At 43.1% G+C, this 20236-nt stretch overlaps 1 protein-coding gene across 1 annotated transcript; it reads left to right on the top strand.

The window, feature by feature from the left end:
• Nucleotides 1-6231: 6231 nt before the first annotated feature.
• Nucleotides 6232-19155, top strand: LOC115181889 (pituitary tumor-transforming gene 1 protein-interacting protein). Its single transcript, XM_029743580.1, has 7 exons — nucleotides 6232-6503; nucleotides 6806-6852; nucleotides 7506-7614; nucleotides 10025-10133; nucleotides 11078-11143; nucleotides 14035-14081; nucleotides 18590-19155. The coding sequence occupies exons 1-7, from the start codon at nucleotides 6389-6391 to the stop codon at nucleotides 18637-18639; spliced, it is 543 nt and encodes a 180-aa protein (XP_029599440.1). The 5' UTR covers nucleotides 6232-6388; the 3' UTR covers nucleotides 18640-19155.
• The last annotated feature ends 1081 nt before the right edge of the window (nucleotides 19156-20236 follow it).

The following is a 20236-nucleotide window of genomic DNA, read 5'->3' as shown; positions in this document are numbered from 1 at the left end:
GCAGACATAGACAGGCTGCTGCCCCCGCCACCCAAGGGCCTGATGGGTAGAGATCCTGTCGGAGTGTCCCTTGCTGGAGGGCAATAGGAGTCAGTCAGTGTTCAGCCAGGTACAATACCTGAGACACCAGGCTCCAGACCCACAGCAGAGCGGTCAGGATAAGTTTGGCACTGTCATTATTATTACAGAGAGTCTCATGGGTCTCGCCTCACCTATAGTGGTGCTAGGAGAAGAAGGGAAGCTGGCAGCAATATGTCTTTTCCATTTAATGGCTGTATGTGTTTTTATTATTACAGTATTATTATTATTATTATTATACAAATACACAGATCCAGAGACATATTGTATCTGTATATGGCTCTGGGACAGATACATATGGCTCACAGTAGATCGGTGATTGTCTCCATGTCTCCAGTTCCAGAACGGATTCATTCATTACTCCACTGGGGATATGGCAGTAATGCAATTTCATATTTAATCATATATTGTCCTGTAGGTGTACAGTATGTGCTGTATAAACCACAGGAGGCTGCTGAGGGGAGGATGGCTAATAATAATGGCTGGAATGGAGTGAATTAAATGGTATAAAACACATGGCTTCCATGTGCTTGATTTGTTTGATACCATTCCAATTATTCCGTTCCTGTAACGTTCGTCAAAAGAAGTCGACCAAGGTGCAGCGTGGAATATGTTCATCTTGTGATTTATTTACTCAGAACACGATAAAAAGTAATGAACAAAGAAAATACAACCGTCACGTTCTGTAGGCACACAAAACAATACAAAAATAAGATCCCACAAACACTGGTGGAAAAAAGGCTGCCTAAGTATGGTTCCTAATCAGAGACAACGATAGACAGCTGCCTCTGGTTAGGAACCATACTCGGCCCAACACAAAGAAATACAAAACATAGAATGCGCACCCCACACCCTGACCTAACCACATACAGAAACAAACCCTCTCTCTCTCAGGTCAGGGCGTGACAGTTCCAGCCATTACTATGAGCCTGTCCTCCCCAATTAAGGTGCTACCAACCTCTTGTGGTATAAACATGTAAGTATTGAGGGGGGGGGGGAATCCTGATTTACTGTCTGATTTAATAACAAGAACACACACACACACACTGTACCACACCTTCTCCAACACACTGCCGACTCACTTTCTTTACGCCAACCTTATATTATGTAGATAAACAACAAGTTCTCATATTCTTATGCCACGTTCACGTGCAAGTCGGAACTCTGAAATTTCCGACCTGCTAACTGTTTGAATGTGGCACGTGTATAACTAGAACCAGTTAGCATGTCGGAAATGTAAGACTTTCCTAGTTCCAACTGGCGCTGCATAAGTAAAGTCCCAAAGAAGGTTTGTTTCTGCAATACTAAAATTGAGCAGTCCACTGAACATCTAGAGCATCAAACCAGACTTTGATTAGCCTCTGCACCTCCAGTAGTCCTCTGGGGCTTTTGAATGGAGTGGAACCCTGCTCACTCTCTATGGTACTGGTGCCCTGTTAACCTCAGGGTTGTCATTCCAAATCTCAAGACACTACAGCCGACTAGTGCTAGACCTCTGAGTTCAGGAAGTGAATTGACAAGCATTTTAGGATCCTTGGGAATTTACCTTCAAGTAATGTGTTGCATAAGAGTTCTGAATGCATAGTGAAACTTTAGATGAGGCAGATTCACTGTTAGCCATCCAGCTATGACAAGACTGGTCAGAGTCCAGTATTCAGAGAGCGAACCAAAAATGAGACAGAGCAACCAAGCATACCTCTTAAAATTAAAACCCCTAAGGTTTCCATATGATACCCAGTAGCGGCACCTTCACCATGGTCCCTGAGGATCTGAATGTCTTGTCTGTCTGTATGAATGAACAGAGCACAGTGAGCTCTCCTGTCCTTCCTCCTTTCCCCCACCCCTCCTACCAGGTTCTCATCAGAACAACACAGCTTGGGGAGACAAAGGAAGCGCTTGGAGGACAGTGAAACTCTTCATTAACCTGTAGTATTTGCATGAATAACTCTTTTCAAGTGGTGTCTGCCACTGTCCTCTCTCTGCCTTCATGCTACAGGCCTAGTCGACTGTGGGCACTGGCAGGTCATTGCAACCAAATTACGTAGATTTGCTGGGGCGGGGGGGGGGGGGGTAGTCCTTTGTCAGAAACCTGGTGCAATGTATTGCTGTGAAGTTTTGTATACAAGACATGAAGGAAATGCACTTAATCATCCCTAGTATAGTGCACTACAACTGTTGATCTGATCCCTGGTTTTGGGAGTGAACACGGTGAATCTGTAAAAGCTACAGAGTGACAGAGATGGGCCATATCTCCAGTATCTGTCAAATTGGTCTGGTGAACACACCCACCCATGGGGAGAACCAATCATCCTCTTTGACGAAAGAGAAGGGAAAAGGGGAAAGAATGGGAGGAGAGGCTGTGATTCCAAGTTAGAGTCCACTACTCACACTCTCCCACTTCCTCTCTCCTTCCTCTCTCCCACTCACTCACACACATACATACACACACACCAACCACCCCCAAACTCTTCTCTGCTCATGTGTGAAATGAGCAAGGGTCTTATCTCTTGGAAACACACGACTGAGCCAGAGGACAGGGAGAGAGAGGGAGACAGACAGCAGGATGGGAAGAGAGCAGGAAGGGAAGAGGAACGAGGGAGAGACAGAGAAAGGAAATGAAAGTTTCTCATGGTCTGCACACTGATGACTGGAGAATCTGGTGTGGCACAGACTCTGGAACTCTGGACATTGCCAAGGCTTACTGGCCAGTCTGAAATAACCCTGTTTTGCCCTGCCTACTATTAATGCAGTTAGTTAGGGTGTTTGTCTTGTATCTAAGGCCTGTCTGGCGAGGTTGTTTTTCTCAACATTATATACATGAATCAGGACTGAGTTATGTATAGTCATTAAATAGTCATTATGTCCCTGAAATTCTAATTAAGTGAAAACACCCCTGTTAAGCACCCCTGTTTTCAGTACTCCAGCATCCTACCCATGTGAGGATAATGACACTGAACCTTTTTCTGAAATGTTTTATGAGATTTGAGAACACATTGGGAGGGATCTTAGACCATTCCTCCATAGAGAATGGTCAGATGACATGATAATAGAGCTCTTTGGCCGCACACACCAGTGTGGGTTTGTGGCCCTTGTTAAGGTCGATGGCATCATGAACTTTACCAGGAACCTACCAGGACATTTTTGCCAAAAACCTGGTTGCCTCAGCCAGGAGGCTGACACTTGGCCGCAGGTGGATCTTCCAACAAGCCAATAACCCCAAGCACTAATCAAAATCCATAAATGATTAATTGACTACAAAATCTAAATTTTGCAATTGCCATCTCAGTCTCCACATTTCATCCCCATTGAAAACCTGTGGTTTGAATTGAAGAGGCTAGTCCATAAGAGCAGACAAAGAACATCTAGGATATAGAAAGATTCTACAGTTGAAGTCAGAAGTTTACATACACCTTAGCCAAATACATTGAAACTCAGTTTTTCACAATTCCTGACATGTAATCTGAATAAAAATTCCCAGTCTTAGGTCAGTTAGGATCACCACTATATTGGGTGAATGGGTGAATTTTGGCCCATTCCTCCTGACAGAGCTGGTGTAACTGAGTCAAGTTTGTAGGTCTCCTTCTTCGCACACGCTTTTTCAGTTCTGCCCACAAATTTTCTATAGGATTGAGGTCAGGGCTTTGTGATGGCCACTCCAATACCTTGACTTTGTTGTCCTTAAGCCATTTTGCCACAACTTTGGAAGTTTGCTTAGGGTCGTCGTCCATTTGGAAGACCCATTTTCGACCAAGCTTTAACTTCATGACTGATGTCTTGAGATGTTGCTTCAAAATATCCACATCATTTTCCTACCTCATGATGCCATCTATTTTGTGAAGTGCACCAGTCATTCCTGCAGCAAAGCACCCCCACAACATGATGCTGCCACCTCCGTCCATCACGGTTGGGATGGTGTTCTTCGGCTTGCAAGCCTTCCCCTTTTTCCTCCAAACATAACGATGGTCATTTTTGTTTCATCAGACCAGAGGACATGTCTCCAAAAAAGTATGATCTTTCTCCCCATGTGCAGTTGCAAACAGTTGTCTGGCTTTTTTATAGCGTTTTTGGAGCAGTGGCTTCTTCCTTGCTGAGAGGCCTTTCAGGTTATGTCGATATAAGACTCGTTTTACTGTGGATATAAATACTTTTGTACCTGTTTCCTCCAGCATCTTCACAAGGTCCTTTGCTGTTGTTCTGGTATTGATTTGCACTTTTCCCACCAAAGTCCGTTCATCTCTAGGAGACAGAACGCGTCTCCTTCCTGAGCGGTATGACGGCTGCGTGGTCCCATGGTGTTTATACTTGCGTACTATTGTTTGTACAGATGAACAGGGTACCTTCAGGTGTTTGAAAATTGCTCCCAAGGATGAACCAGACTTGTGGAGGTCTACAATTTTTTCTGAGGTCTTGGCTGATTTCTTTTGATTTTCCAATGATGTCAAGCAAAGAGGCACTGAGTTTGAAGGTAGGACTTGAAATACATCCACAGGTACACCTCCAATTGACTCAAATGATGTCAATTAGCCTATCAGAAGCTTCTAAAGTCATGACATAATTTTCTGGAATTTCCAAGCTGTTTAAAGGCACAGTCAACTTAGTGTATGTAAACTTCTGACCCACTGTAATTGTGATTCAGTGAATTATAAGTTAAATAATCTGTCTGTAAACAATTGTTGGAAAAATGACTTGTATCATGCACAAAGTAGATGTCCTAACCGACTTGCCAAAACTATAGTTTGTTAACAAGAAATGTGTGGAGTGGTTGAAAAACGAGTTTTAATGACTCCAACCTAAGTGTATGCAAACTTCCAACTTCAACAGTACATCCTCCTGGCTGAGGCAACCAGGTTTTTTCATAAAATGTCCTGGTAGGCTACTTGGTAAAGTTCATAATGCCGTCGACCTTAACAAGGTCCACAGGACCAGTGGAAGCAAAATAGCCCCATAACATCAAAGACGCACTACCATACTTCACTGTAGATATCAGATATATTTCTGCATGCTTCTGTTTTTCAATGCCCACAAACCCACACTGGTGTGTGCGGCCAAAGAGCTCTATTATCATGTCATCTGACCATTCTGTATGGAGGAATAGTCTAAGATCCCTCCCAACATGTTCTCCAATCTAACAAAACATTTTAGAAAAAGGCTCAGAGTATTGAAAACACAGGTGCCAATAATTTTGGCCCCTATCGTTTTTTGATTTTATACAAATGATTTGTTAAACAACGTTTTTCCATGAGCAATTGTATTAGTATGAAATAATATATTTTTAAAAATTGCATTCTGTATAGCTCAGTATTTGTATTATTTATTTATTTTATATACAATTTTTGGCTGATCTTTATCAAGGGTGCCAATAATTATTGACTTTACTGTATATTGATCAGCGATGTATTTCACTCAAAGATATTATAATCAAATCCATAATTATTTATAGGCATTGGAGAGTTTATTCATTCAAAACATGTTATTACAAGGCAATTGATAGCTATTAGACACCAATTCACTCTAGAATTAGCCCTGGTTTAAATGATCTAAAGCTTTTTGGCTCTACATATTAAAGCAATTATCTTTTGCCATTGTTGTTAGGGCATCGACCTTGTAGAAATAATGAATGTGGCAGGTGCTCGTTTTGTTATCTCTACTGTAGCACAGATGAATGTGGCAGGTGGTAGTTTTGTTCTCTTTACTGTAGCACATATAACCCCAGAACCCTTGCTCTAGATAGCCAGGTGGGAGCTTCAAGGAGAGCCTTGCATCATTACCACCATGAGTTGGGATCGACAGTTAACCTGTCAATTCACCGCTGTGGTGAATGCGTCAGTGGCCAGATGCAAAGTGGGAGTCACCCAGATTAGACTCGAATTAGATACATATGACCTTCATCTCGCTCAATTAAATTACACCCAAAAGGCTTTATTGGCATATTACATCTGACGACGGAAATGAGATCTCACCCTCGTGAGATCTCAATGGGAAACTGGTTTGATAGTTACCCTGATAATTTATGACAATGGCAATTCGTATTTTTTTCCTCTGCAGGTACCAGATTGATGGTGTTGTACTGCAACCTGGTGGATAATGTGAGCACTCTCGCTTGTACTGCGCCCTGCACTAGGTGTCAGTATGTGCTTTTTCGTCCTTTTATGGAAAGTATCTTCAACCTAGAAAAGAACCAGGAAGTAACTCCGTCGTTTGTTTAGATTATTAGCTAGAACGCTCTTGGCAACTTCAGGAGTTACGTTTTTGCTTGCTTTAGAAAGTGAAAGGTGTAGCTAGATAGAGTAATTCAAAATAGCATCATAACATGAATAAAACAGAGAGAGGAATAATGAGCTCATTGCTTGTTGTTGTGGCTGTAACCTATGTCCTCGTTAGCCGAGCAGAATGTCACACTAGTACTACGCCAACGCCATTGAATTGTAAGATACTATTCCTACATTTTTGGTTACGTAATGTATCAACAGCATTCAGTATTGTCATTGCTCGTTACATTTATGTGTTTGCATTATGTCGCTTCCAAGGTCTCGATGGCTAGTTAGCTAACTATAACTGAAATGCGTCATCAGCTAACGTTAGCTTGCTAGTTTAGCAAAAATCATCAACTTTGAGTTGATGTGACATGCACAATTGTAGACAGTATGGCGATTTAGCCTAGTTTTTAGCAGAGCACAGCTAAGACTTACTGAATTCAAATAAGAACACACATTTCCTTTCATTTCAGCTTGCAAAGCCTTCTCAACTTGTGACTCGTGCATTCAAAACCCAAAGGTAAGCAGAATATTATGTAACACTTCCTATTTGTAAAGCATTATAGTCTGTATAGCCTTCGCTACTAAATTAAGGTTATCACTCGGGCTATGTTCAATAATATATACTTTTTTTTGTCAATTTGTACCATTTTGTACAAGGGTCACATCATTGCAAGTAATCTGTCTGAATCCATTTTAAGTTACTCAATATAAATTAGAGCAGGGAACTACACGATATTATCACGATACTTAGATGCCGATACGATATATTATGATTCGATGTTCCAAACATATTGCGCACCATATGTCTGCTGCAGAGGGACGAGAATCATGAGAAACAAGTTTTGAGCAGTCATGGAAATAAAAGTACTGTAAACAAATTGGCTACCAATTTAAAAATATGGAAAACAATCTTTGAAGGAAAGATACTGGAGTTTTGGTATAGGTACAGCCAACTAGCACAAAAGTGATATTGTCAAAAAGATGCAATATGATATATCGTCAAAAAGAATAACTCTATGCAATTATCAATTCCCCACCCCCCATCACTAATAGAAAAACATCAATTGATGGACACAGTCAAGGACATGGGTGAAGGCTGGGAATAGTTGATCCTGCACATATCAACTCTTTGAGAATTGAAGTAGTAGGCTAATGAGTGTCTTTCCTCAGTGCCTGTGGTGCATGACCAACGACACGTGCACAGACTACCCAGTGAGCTACATTCTGCCTCCACCTGCAGTGTGCAAACTGTCACAGGCACGATGGGGAGTGTGTTGGGGTGAGTGAAATGAAGTTTTACTTGATGTGACCTCCCATTAGACCTCCTGATGTGGGTGCAGGCTTTAATTCTAATCAACTTATTGTAGTGTTCGATTTAGACATGAATTAGTGTAATCAAGTGTGTTACTACTTTGCTAGAACAAAAGCCTGCCCTGTACCCACATCAGCCCATGGCGGACCACATGCTTAGTTGGGTGTCTGTTAAGGTCAATATAGCAACAGTCAGATTAATACAGAATAGTACATCAGATTGTGGTTGGTGGAGCCTAAATTCTTCAGGGCATGGATTCTACAAGGTGTGGTGTTAAAACGTTGCTCAATTGGTATCACAGGACCTAACGTGTGCCAGAAAAACCTTCCCCACACCATTACACCACCAGCAGCCTATACCGTTGACACCAGGCAGGATGAGGTCATGTACTGCTCGTGTTCCCACTGGAGTCGCTTCTTCTTGTTTTTAGCTGATAGCAGTGGAACCAGGTGTGGTTGTCTCCTGCAATAGCCAATCCGTGACAAGGACCAAAGAGTTCTGCACACCACTTTTGAACTGTGCCGTTATTTGCCTGTTTGTGGCCCGCCTGTTAGCTTGCACAATTCTTGCCATTCTCCTTTGACCTCGCTCATCAACAAGCTGTTTTCACCCACAGGACTATCGCTGACTGGATGTTTTTTGTTTGTCGCACCATTCCTAGACACTACTGTGCCTGTAAAGTCCAGGAGGCTGGCCAGTTTCTGAGATACTGGAAAAGGGCGCACTTGGCACCGCCGATCATACCAAGCTCAAAGTCGCTTAGGTCACTCGTTTTTCCCATTCTAACGTTCAAACAGTAATGGAATGCGTCTGCCTGCATTATATAGTAAGCCAATGCCACGTAACTCACTGTCTGTAGGATCTTATCATTTTCGTGAACTGAGTGGTGTTCCTAATAACGGCCACTGAGAAAGTATTCACGCCACTTGACTTTTTCTACTTTTGGTTGTGTTTGTTAAAGGCGGAGATTTCGTCATTGGCCTACACACAATACTCCATAATGTCAAAGTGTATTTGTAGTGTTTAGCATGTCTTTTGAATGACCACCTCATCTCTGTACCCCACACAAACAATTGTCTGTATGGTCTCTCAGTCGAGCAGTGAATTTCAAACACAGATTCAACCACAAAAACCAGGGAGGTTTTCCAGTGCCTCACAAAGAAGGGCACCTATTGGTAGACGGGTAAAAAATAAAAAAGCAGACATTTAATATCCCGTTGAAGTTATTAATTACACTTTGGGTGGTGTATCAATATACCCAATCACTACAAAGATACAGGCATTCTTTTTAACTCAGTTGCCAGAGAGGAAGGAAACTGCTCAGGGACTTTAAAACAGTTCGAGTTTAATGGCTGTGTCGTGGTCCCAGGTTTGATGCACCTGTATTGTCTCCGCCTTCTAGATGGTAGCGCGGTGAACAGGCCGTGGCTCACTCAGGCCTAGTAGATGTCAGCCAGCCTGCCCCCTCTGGCTGTTCTGTGTTGATTAAAGAGCACCCCCCCCACTGACTGATCCACACTCACACACTGGGGCTGCCTGCTGAAGCTTGCAGGGGCTCTGATCACAGGCCTCTGGGCCACAGATGACAGATGCATGTGGTGTCTGGCTGGTTTCTGAGCACAACCATGGGGTTAGATACCAGGGATGGATAATAAGGAATAACACACATTCCACAGTGTTGTTATGATCATTTTAATAAGTAAAGAAGAGATCTATCATTTTGTTTTGCAAAAAAATCTCTGACACACATATTGGCAGATTTAATTAAGAATACAATGTTTTATGACATGAGAATCTGGAAACAACAATCTTTGTCCAAACTAGTTACTAATCAGTTTAAATCCTTCTCGACTTGTGACTCGTGCATTCAAAAACCAAAGGTAAGAAGAATATTATGCAACAATTCTTGACCAACATTTATTTTGTCCAAACTAAATCGAGGAAGTACAAAAATCTTGACATAAAACCCCACTTGTAATTTCAAAAACACACCAGCAGGTGGCAGTAATGTCTAAGAAAGGTGCATTGTGGAATAGTGGTCTGAGTCCCAAGCTGAGCTTTTCATATCACTCAATCACAGGCTGGTACTGCTCAGGCTAATTAAATAATACTGCATATCTGACTTTCTCTACCAATCAACATCAGTGCAGTCTGTGCACCCCTCATTTGAATCTGTTTGATTCCTCATGCGTTTATTAGTCATATACCTACATTATGATAGAATAAATGCTGCATCACATGAATAATTAATTGTTCTCTTCATCCTTGATAAAGGATAGTGTTGTGAATGTGTGTGAAATTCACTTAAAAATCGAATAAACTTGAAGCATGTTGTTATTTGTTCGTATCTTGACCTTTGACCTGTTCTCTGTTCCAGTGAACTTCGAGGCTCTGATCATTGCCATGGCAGTGTTAGGCGGGACCATCATCATCAGCATTGCAGTCTGTTGCTGCTGCTGCTGTTGCTGCAAGAAACGTCAATCAGGGTAATACAGGAAGTGATGTCACAGAATTGCCCTGTCTCACCTAATATTAAGGGATACTTGCAAAGAATGGCAAGGGCTTTATCAGTCAGTCTTGATCATTATCCTAGGAAAACCTCCACTCTAACCATATCAGACTCCTCATAAATGTGCTGATATTACTCATATTCTTTGTTACATCCAACATGAAATTATTCAAAATGCAAATCTCTTCACGTGCACCATCCATGTACAGTGGTTATACCCTTTTATTAAAACAGGTAGGTGCAGTCCTGGATGGTGATCCTGTCCTGCTTGTTATGCGATTCTAGGAGGGAGGAATAAGAAACTGTCACTACATAGCGGAATGTTTTAAAACGGCATGTCGATCAAGTGCTTGCTGGCCTGACACTCTGATTGGCAGCCATTTTAACTGCACCCGCTCTGTGCATCTCAATCATCTATCCTAACTAAACATGAAGGCCGTGAAGATGAAGCAACATGTCTGTCCCAAATGAAATTCCACAGACACGCTCACACAGTTCATATTTCTCACCTCCCAATCATTGGAATGCCTCTGCATATATTGGCAAAATTATTTGTTCCATTTTAAGATTACATCCAATTAACAAAGATGACACCTCTCGTTTCCCCAGCAGAACCTCTCACCTGTCAGAACCTCTCCCCTTTCCAAGCTTCCACAACAGCAGATTAACAGCATACAGGATTACTTCTTGTTGGTAGCATGTATGCAAAGTGAAGAGCAACAGCTGTTCTATACAACAGATCTTGCAGTGTTATTGTTGACAAGAAATACTATCCAAGTCTCATTTCCACTCGGAGACAAAGTATATCATATACTGTACAAGGAAAGTGTGTTCTCAGACCAATCTGTGCTGCTGTGTCTCTGTCTGTAAACGTGATGTTTCAAGGTGATTGTAACGCTGCCTGTGTCTGTGTCTCACCAGGCCAGACAGAGATGAGGAGAGGTTTGTCAGGAGGAGAGAGGAGATCAGACAGCGTGCTGATGAACGGTAAGGATTCATTAGTTATCGCACCCTCTGCTTCACACTGGCTTTCAAACCACTACTAAAAGAGGCCCCATTTTATCAACACAATGATTTGTGTGAGCCCACACTGTTAGTTGCTTAGATTTTTGGGGGGGTGCTTGTATCCGTTTCAATGATGGAAAGCACTTCCCACAGCTACCTGGTCAGATTCAGTTTTCTCTACTCTGCTGCTGGAGATCTATAGAGACTTTCTCTGTCAGGGTTGGGGATTTGAACAGTTGGTGAGCTGTTCCCCTTCAAGCAGAACCGTCCCCAGGAGAAGTGTATGTGTGTGTGTCCAAACACCAACCGAGAGGATTGTAATCACTGACTCCAGCTCTTAGTCCTAAGCAGCTGATAATGAGGTCATAAGTGTGTGGTGGGTATAGAACATGCTACTACATCTTGTAGTGTAGTGGTAGTAATGGGATTCTGAGCCACACTTCCTCCTACACTGAATCACGGTGTACTAAAGCTGGTCTGGAACCCCCCTTACATAAATGTTTCAGCCTTTCTTTCAATTGTTTCCCGCCTGTCGTCCACCGAGGATATCCCGATGTGTTGTTTAACGTGGTGAGCAGTCAGTCATGCAGAAAGACTGTCGGTAACAGTAAGTTTGTCATCTGGTGTACTGGGGAGTCTTGGCTCACTGTGTGTTTCTGAATTAAATCAGCCTCTGAACCTTTCTTCTATCAAGCCAGGGAATGTAGAGTAGACTCACTCAGTCAGTTCCTGATGTGGATCAAACCACTATAGTCTGTGTTAGTGTACTGACCTACATAGACAGTGTTGCTGTTCTGGTGGGAACAGAGAGGACCCAGGCCTGTTTTATGCACCATGGGAGAGGAGGGAGCCTCTAGAGAGATTACAGCACGTCCCCAGAGTCTGCAGATGGAGAGGTTAGGACACAGCTAAGAGCTCTGGGCCCTCTGTCATCTGAGCCACAGATGGGGATCGTTCTACAGAACAACTAAACAGACATAAGTTACCACATCACATCCCCACCATCCAAACTCCACTGACTCTTACTGTATCTCTATGTTGGAGAATGTCCCATTGAAATAACACAGGGTTTAGGTTAAGTTTGTCCTGACTCCCTACCAAACCAAGGGGTTTAGAGAGGTCTAAGACAGCGGTAGAGAGCGAGTTTAGAAAGAGTGCACTTGAGTCTTTGAGATTGTATTCATCCCTCTCGCTCTTTTTCATTTTCTTCCGGTTGCTCACCCTCCCTCCTCCCCTCCCACTTGTTGCCTTCGTGCATGGTTATGTTGGAGTCAGTCGGCTGAGAGGGAGGGGGGGAGACAGATGGTGGTCAGGACAGCCTCTGCTCCTCTCTGCTCCCTGTGTTGTCAGCCTGCCTGCCTCCTCTGATTGCTGCTCCCCAGATCACTACCTTGCATTAAAGAGCCCAGACTGATTTACACTGTCTGTTCTTTGTGTGGGACTGCCACTGGGGACCCAGTGAATTTACGTCCCTGGAGGGGCCAACAAAACAATCACAACCACCTCCCCTCCCTGCCTCCTTTGTGTCCCCCATAAAGTTAGAGTGATGGCTGGGTGGCAGGCTCCTCAGCCTGCCCTGTGCTCGTATTTCACCTACTGCTGGCCATGCCGGTGTAAAACACAGCGTCTTGTTGTTTACGAGCCTCAATCAGGGGCCATGGGGAGGTAAACAATGACACTAAAGCTGCCTTAAATTATGTCAGATGTCTAAAGGCTTAATGCTGCCACTTTAAGGCATGGCAGCTTCGTTCAGCAAGATGGAGGCTGGAGTCAACTTTGTGTTTGTAGAGGACAGATATAGATGCTACTTTTGTTATTGATTGCTTTTGACAGCCATATTTGATATCTCTGCAACTGCAGTCCGTTAGTTGACTTGATAAGGTATTTGCAGCCTGGGCAAAGTTCTTCCATTAAGCGGGGCTCCTCTGAGGAGGCTGGGGTGTATGGTGCAGGGACTGTGAAGTGTCACTGGTGAGAAAGATGAGGTGCTAAAAGCGGCAGTGTGAAACAACATGTAACAAGTTTAGCAGAAACACCCACTGACCGAGTACGTTTACATGCACAATAATAATTGGATATTAAAGTGATTATGGCAGTAGGCCAAGTATGGCAATAGTCATGTAAACACCTTAGTCTGCTTAGCTTAATCAGCGTACGGTCTAAATCGATGTAAGCATGCGCAGATTATAAATCCTGGTTTTCTGAGCAATCTCTGGAATTATTAGGACATGTAAACAGTTTAATCCGTGTTCCAGCAGTGTAACTGATCTGCACATTTGCCAGCACCGGTAGCACAGCCTCCCTCTTATGCCGAGTGAAGTGAGTTTGGAAAAACTGAAAGTATGCATCTTAGAATTCATTTTCACACACAAACTTTATACGTCCTAACTCAGAATCAAATAGGCTTCGAAAAAATAACATGATCGCTGTGGTAGAATTTTAATTTTGATTGGCGATTTTCTGCATTTATCAAAGTCCCGTTCAGACATGTCCATGTAAACAGGATTATTTGGGAAATCGTTCTTCTTGCAAAACATGTCAACGTTTTAAACAAACTATTATATTAATCTGACTATCCACAATAATCGAGTAATTGTGTGCATGTAACAGTGCTCACTGACTGGTGGTTTATAAAGTATGAGGCTTGTATTCACAATCTCCTTCATTACCCAGAATTACTGACTGAGAAGACTTTATAAATCCTACATTACCCAGAAGTACTGACTGAGAAGACTTTATAAATCCTTCATTTCCTACTGTTCATTATCCTGCGCTGTGTTCTTCTGTTAGCGGGTTATTACATGTTCCAGTGTTGCTTATTGTCTTGTTACTGTGTGATAGAGCATGACTAGCATTGTCCTCTACTCTGACAGGAAGGTGGAGAGGAAGGTGAGGCATGATGACATCCGCAAGAAGTATGGTACGTATCTCCCTCTCTACTTGTATAGAAGTTAAATGTCATTATTTTAGCTATTATATTAGGATCCACATTAACTGTTGCCATAGCATCAGCTACTCTTCCTGGGGTCCACACACAACATGAAACGTGACACAGAACAGCTCAAGGACAGAACTACATAAATGTATACAATGGTATGTCTCAACTTTTTACCAGCAACTTATCTTGTATCTAATATGAACCAAGGACTCCCTCTAACCTCTTATGCAATTAGACCCAAGATACACTTCCTTATATAATCTGACCCAATGACCTTGCTCTACTTCACCTGATATGAAAGTCTTCTGAGACTGTACATTTACAAGCCTCTTACTGTTCTGTGGCCTGATGTACTTTACATGGGTGTGATGGGATGAGCATTCAGCATTCATTGTCCTCTATCCATAGGGCCGTCCATTTCCATATTTTCTAGGGTGTTGCTTATTGAATTTCCATCCTCGGTCACATTAATGCATTATTCAGCGTAGTGAACGTGTCCCAAAGCAAGCCCACGCAGCCCACATATTGGTTACTCTACCTCAAGTCCCTCGAAATCAATTCTAACACGATGCATCACACTTTGGATGTCAGATACTGGGCATCTCATTAACATCTGCATGTTAGTACAGGTCAGCACAACACACACAGTTCCCTATGTTGAAACATTGATACAGAAACACAGGTAATATCTTGATTCTGAATACTGTAACAACCCGTAAGGCTCGGTTAGCTGGTGTATTCAGTATGCCGAACAGTGTAGGAGAGTGGGGGGAGCAGAGAGGTGAGGTGACTAGGAATGAGCAGCAGTCTGTAGGGCAGAGGGCTCCCTGGGGTGAATAGGAATGATGGGAGATATGAGCACTGCAGTCAGTCCCAGGGTTGACCGAAATGCGGGTGGGATGTCCGGACTTCCTGCTTATTCCCTCCTTATTCCAGGAATTATCCAACTGAGGTTTTTGGAAAACCTAGGATTTTTGGGAAATTCACCGGCATTTTTCAGTCCTTAGTCAGTCTATATGAGTTATGGGAGTTATGAGACAAGCAGGGCAGAGTGTCTCTGGGGTCTGATACTATAACCTCTGCTCTATGCTAGGCCTCTGACCCTGGGACTGAAGAGAGGGGTGGTGTATATGAAGACATCTGCTTCTGGTTAAGTGTGAGAGGGGGGTAGCATAACTCTAAAGCTCTCTGAAAAGTGACTATTCCTAGTGAATATTTCTCTGTTACTGATGTGTTGTCAAGTTTGAGATCTTTCCATACATTGCCTTCACGGTCTCGAGGTATGTGTTAATGTCTCTGGTATTGCTTGCAGTTCCACATCAATTGTGAATTTCTTTATGGACAACATGACAGAGTGATGGATGGTGGTCTCCTTCACATGCCCCCTGCTTACTGAAGTCGATGTTCATTAGGGACCGCTTGGCATTTGTCTGCTACTCAAACAAGCTGTGTGTGTCTGTGTGTGTGTGTGCGCCTTTCACCCAGTAAATCCTCAGAGATCAAACAACACCTAGTGACCTGCACCACATTCCCATCATCTCGACAGCCTCTGTACCACCCCACTCGGCAGCCTCTGTACCACCCCACTCGGCAGCCTCTGTACCACCCCACTCTGGCAGCCTCTGTACCACCCCACTCGGCAGCCTCTGTACCACCCCACTCGGCAGCCTCTGTACCACCCCACTCGGCAGCCTCTGTACCACCCCACTCGGCAGCCTCTGTACCACCCACTCGGCAGCCTCTGTACCACCCCACTCGGCAGCCTCTGTACCACCCCACTCGGCAGCCTCTGTACCACCCCACTCGGCAGCCTCTGTACCACCCCACTCGGCAGCCTCTGTACCACCCCACTCGGCAGCCTCTGTACCACCCCACTCGGCAGCCTCTGTACCACCCCACTCGGCAGCCTCTGTACCACCCCACTCGGCAGCCTCCGTACCACCCCACTCGGCAGCCGCTGTACCACCCCACTCGGCAGCCGCTGTACCACCCCACTCGGCAGCCTCTGTACCACCCCTAGAAAATGTAACTATATACAGTGGGCTCCAAAATTACTGGCACCCCTGACTGGCAATGCACAAACAATACTTAAAAATATATAAACACTATAATTATGGAGAAACTCAAAATACAAACATGTGAAAAATACTGTACTTTATTAATGTTTAAATGGAATGTTTAAATATCAATGTCCTCCAACTCAAGGTTTCACAATTAATATTATTGTAAATAACATCTACCAAATTTAAACCAGGAATTAAATTCCACTTATTTAAGTTTATCTAAGTGTTAAGGAACTATTGAGTCATTACATCACTTCCTTTTTCACTAGGGTATAAAAATTAGGTAACACGCATGCAATATCCCTTTGTCATCCAACACCATAAAGAAAAGAACTGGCAGTTCAAAAGGGACAGATGGTCGTAGACCTTCATAAATCTGGTAATGGCAACAAGAAGATCCACAAACGATTGACTATACCACTGAGCGCTGTCAGGGCAATTATTGAAAAAATATAAAGATATGGAACAGTTGAAAACCTCATGGGTAGAGGATGCAAATGCATTTGCCCCCCAGGATAGGGAGGAGGATGGTGAGAGAAGCAACACAATCCCCAAGAATCACTGTGAAAGAATTGCAGGCCTTGGTGGCGTCTTGGGGTCACCAGGTTTCAAAAAGCACCATCAGACGCCACCTCCACAACCACAGGCTCTTTGGAAGGGTTGTCAGAAGAAAGCCCTTTCTGACCCCAAGACACAGACACAAGCGCTTGGAGTTTGCCAAACGCCATTTAAATTATGACTGGAAGAAGGTGCTCTGGTCAGATGAGACCAAAATTGAACGTTTTGGTCAGATACAGCATCAGCATGTTTGGTGTCGAAACAGAGATGCATACAAGGAGAGGCACCTCATACCTACGGTGAAATATGGAGGGGGGTCAGTGATGTTTTGGGGCTGAGGTCCAGAGGCACTGGTTAAGATTGATGGCATAATGAATTCCACCAAGTACCTGGCAATTTTGGCTGACAATCTGGTTGCCTCTGCCAGAAGGCTGGGACTTGGCTGTCTGTGGACTTTCCAACAGGACAATGACCCAAAACAGACCTCAAGATCCACACACAAATGCTTCTGTGACAACACAATCAATGTTCTGCCATGGCTATCTCAGTCGCCGGACCTCAATCCAATCGAAAACCTGTGGGCTGAGTTGAAGAGGGCAGTTGATAAGCGCCAACCAAAGAATGTGAAGGATCTTGAAAGGATCTGCATAGAGGAATGGTCCAAAATCCCTCCAAATGTGTTCCTTAACCTTGTCAAACATTACAGGAAAGACCATGCTGTTATCCCTGCCAGAGGTGGTTGCACTGAGTTCCATTGAAACATTAATGAAGTACAGTATTTCTCATATGTTGGTATTTTGAGTTTCTCTATAATTTTATTGTTTATTTTTGTAAGTATTGTTTGTGCATTGTCAGTCAGGGGTGCCAGTAATTTTGGATCCCACTATAGAATACTATGATGGACATGAACCTTCTTATGATGGGAAGAATGTTAGCCATTTTGTCAGGGAGTTGGTCACCATGGTTTGCCAGTGCTGTGATAAGATATTGTGTAAAATAATGAATTTGAAGAATTGATCTGCACTGTATGTATGTTAGTTAGCTGGCTAGCCAGGCCGTTTTAGAGGAATGATTCCATTAGGGTTTTAACTTAACTACCAATTTGCCAACATTCCATTCAAACAATGCAGTCAATCCACAGCCATGCACTTTCTGAAATCAGTTGATGATAGGACTTAGACAAGTTGTAAATGCAACAAGTACTGATTGTATCATTAGGGCTCCCGAGTGGCGCAGCGGTTTAAGGCACTGCATCTCAGTCCAAGAGGCATCACTACAGTCCCTGGTTCGAATCCAGGCTGTATCACATCCGGCCGTGATTGGGAGTCCCATATGGTCCCCCAAACCAGCGTCGCCCAGGTTTGGCCGGGGTAGGCCGTCATTGTAAATAAGAATTTGTTCTTAACTGACTTGCCTAGATAAATACAAATATCATAGTTTTCTAAGATAACAAAACATTTGACATTTATGGTCTGTTTGCATATATTTTAGAGTCTATTTAAACATAACATTTGTATGAATCCCAATATAAACTGTCTTTATAATTGACTATTTTAAGGAGACAATTCTATAACACAATTTCTGATATCACATATCAGGATTATGCCTCTACTGCCATTCATTCCAATTAGACTTGTTTGGATTTTTCCCTGACCAATATATGGTTGTCATTTTGACCACATTCTGGAACTTTGAGGGTTAATGTCTCTAGTAATTTAATAGGATCTCTATGCTCTAGACAGCCTCTGTACAACCCCTACACAGCCCAGTCATAACGCAGCAGCTTCTAATAACTGTTTTTCAATGTTCCCCATCTTTCCTTTTTATTTCTCTCTCTCTCTCTCTCTCTCTCTGTATTTGTTTTTACAGGTCTTGTCCCTGACTCTGACCACCCATACAGCAAGTTTGAAAATGAGTAAAGCAGAAACCTGTGTGAGAGTGAAGAGAAGAGTTGTTCAGATGGCCCTGCTCTACTCCATCCTCTTGGCCGACTATCATCCTGTCCTGCTGACTGTTTTAGCTTAGAGAGCAGACACACACACACACACACCTATATATCAAGACCGGTCTATCATCATGATTCATCTAAATCAAAACCTTTGCCTATAATTATTAAATGCAGTTTTTATTCATTCATTTTAGGTTCTGATTGAAAATTATTTACAGTTTGAGAATGTTATGTTTGTCACACGATTAAGAAGTTTGAGGAAGTCTGTAATATTTAGTTTGCTGTTGGAGACGTGGCACTGAGTGTGGAGCTTCTTAACTTTCTGCACATTGTCTTTGTATTTTTGTGAAATCTGATTTAAAGAGCCTTTGTTTTAAACTACTGTAATATCTGTGAGTACGTTTGCGCTTTGTATATATTTCATAAACCAAGATAATTATGCTCAATCTGATACATTTCCTAATAAATGTTTTATTTTAAAGTAAAATGTTTAACATTTTAAGGACGTAACAAGCCTAAGATCACCATACTCAATGCCAAGCGTCGTCTGGAGTGGTTTAAAGCTCACCGCCATTGGACTCTAAAGAAGTGGAAACGCATTGTCTGGCATGATGAATCACTCTTTACCATCTGGCAGCCCGGAAGGATGAATCTGGGTTTGGCAGATGCCAGGCGAACGCTACCTACCTGAATGCTTAGTGACAACTGTAAAGTTTGGTGTAGGAGGAATAATGGTCTGGGCTGTTTTTCATGGTTCGGGCTAGGCCCCTTAGTTTTAGTGAAGGGAAATCTTAATGCTACAGCATACAATGACATTCTAGACGTTTCTGTGCTTCCAACTTTGTGGCAACAGTTTGGGGAAGGCCCTTTCCTGTTTCAGCATGACAATGCCCCCACGCACAAAGCAAGGTCCATACAGAAATGGTTCATCAAGATTGATGTGGAAGAACTTGATTGGCTTGCACAGAGTTCTGACATCAACCCCATCGAACACCTTTGGGATGAATTAGAACGCCGACTGCGAGCCAGGCCTAATTGCCCAACATCAGTGGGCAATTAGGCCTCACTAATGCTATTGTGGCTGAAAGGAAGCAAGCACCCGACCTCACAAATGCTCTTGTGGCTGACGGGAAGCAAATCCCCGCAGAAATGTTTCAACGTCTAGTGGAATGTCTTCCCAGAAGAGTGGAGGCTGTTATAGCAGCAAATGGGGGACCAACCCCATATTAATGCCCATGATTTTGGAATTAGATTTTTGACACACAGCATACTTTTGGTCATGTAGTGAACCTCATCAGCCTCTCCACCCCTTCTTATTCGTAACCACACCCATTCGTAACCACACCCCAATCTACCAGATGTCTGGATGGGGTTGCCAGTCCTTATAATGACACATTTACTGCCCTGTATGGACATTCAACATCTTAATGGCAGTGCTACTATGGAAAGTTTGGTCGTTAAAGGGATACTTCGGAATTTAGACAATGATGCCCTATATCTACTGCTGAGTCAGATGAACTCGTAGATACCATTTTTATGTCTGTGTCCGGTATGAAGGAAGTTGGAGG

Source organism: Salmo trutta, chromosome 3 (genome assembly GCF_901001165.1).
Source record: "Salmo trutta chromosome 3, fSalTru1.1, whole genome shotgun sequence".
In the NCBI taxonomy this organism is placed as follows: domain Eukaryota; kingdom Metazoa; phylum Chordata; class Actinopteri; order Salmoniformes; family Salmonidae; genus Salmo; species Salmo trutta.
Note: the sequence above shows the minus strand (reverse complement) of the source record. Positions and strands in the feature narration are given on the sequence as shown.

Bases quoted from the DNA above. Each gene is read 5' to 3' on its own strand.
- LOC115181889 (XM_029743580.1), top strand. From the start codon at position 6,389: ATGAATAAAACAGAGAGAGGAATAATGAGCTCATTGCTTGTTGTTGTG. The intron at 6,504-6,805 runs GTAAGATACTAT...CTTTCATTTCAG, and splicing joins TACGCCAACGCCATTGAATT to CTTGCAAAGCCTTCTCAACT. The intron at 11,144-14,034 runs GTAAGGATTCAT...CTACTCTGACAG, and splicing joins AGACAGCGTGCTGATGAACG to GAAGGTGGAGAGGAAGGTGA.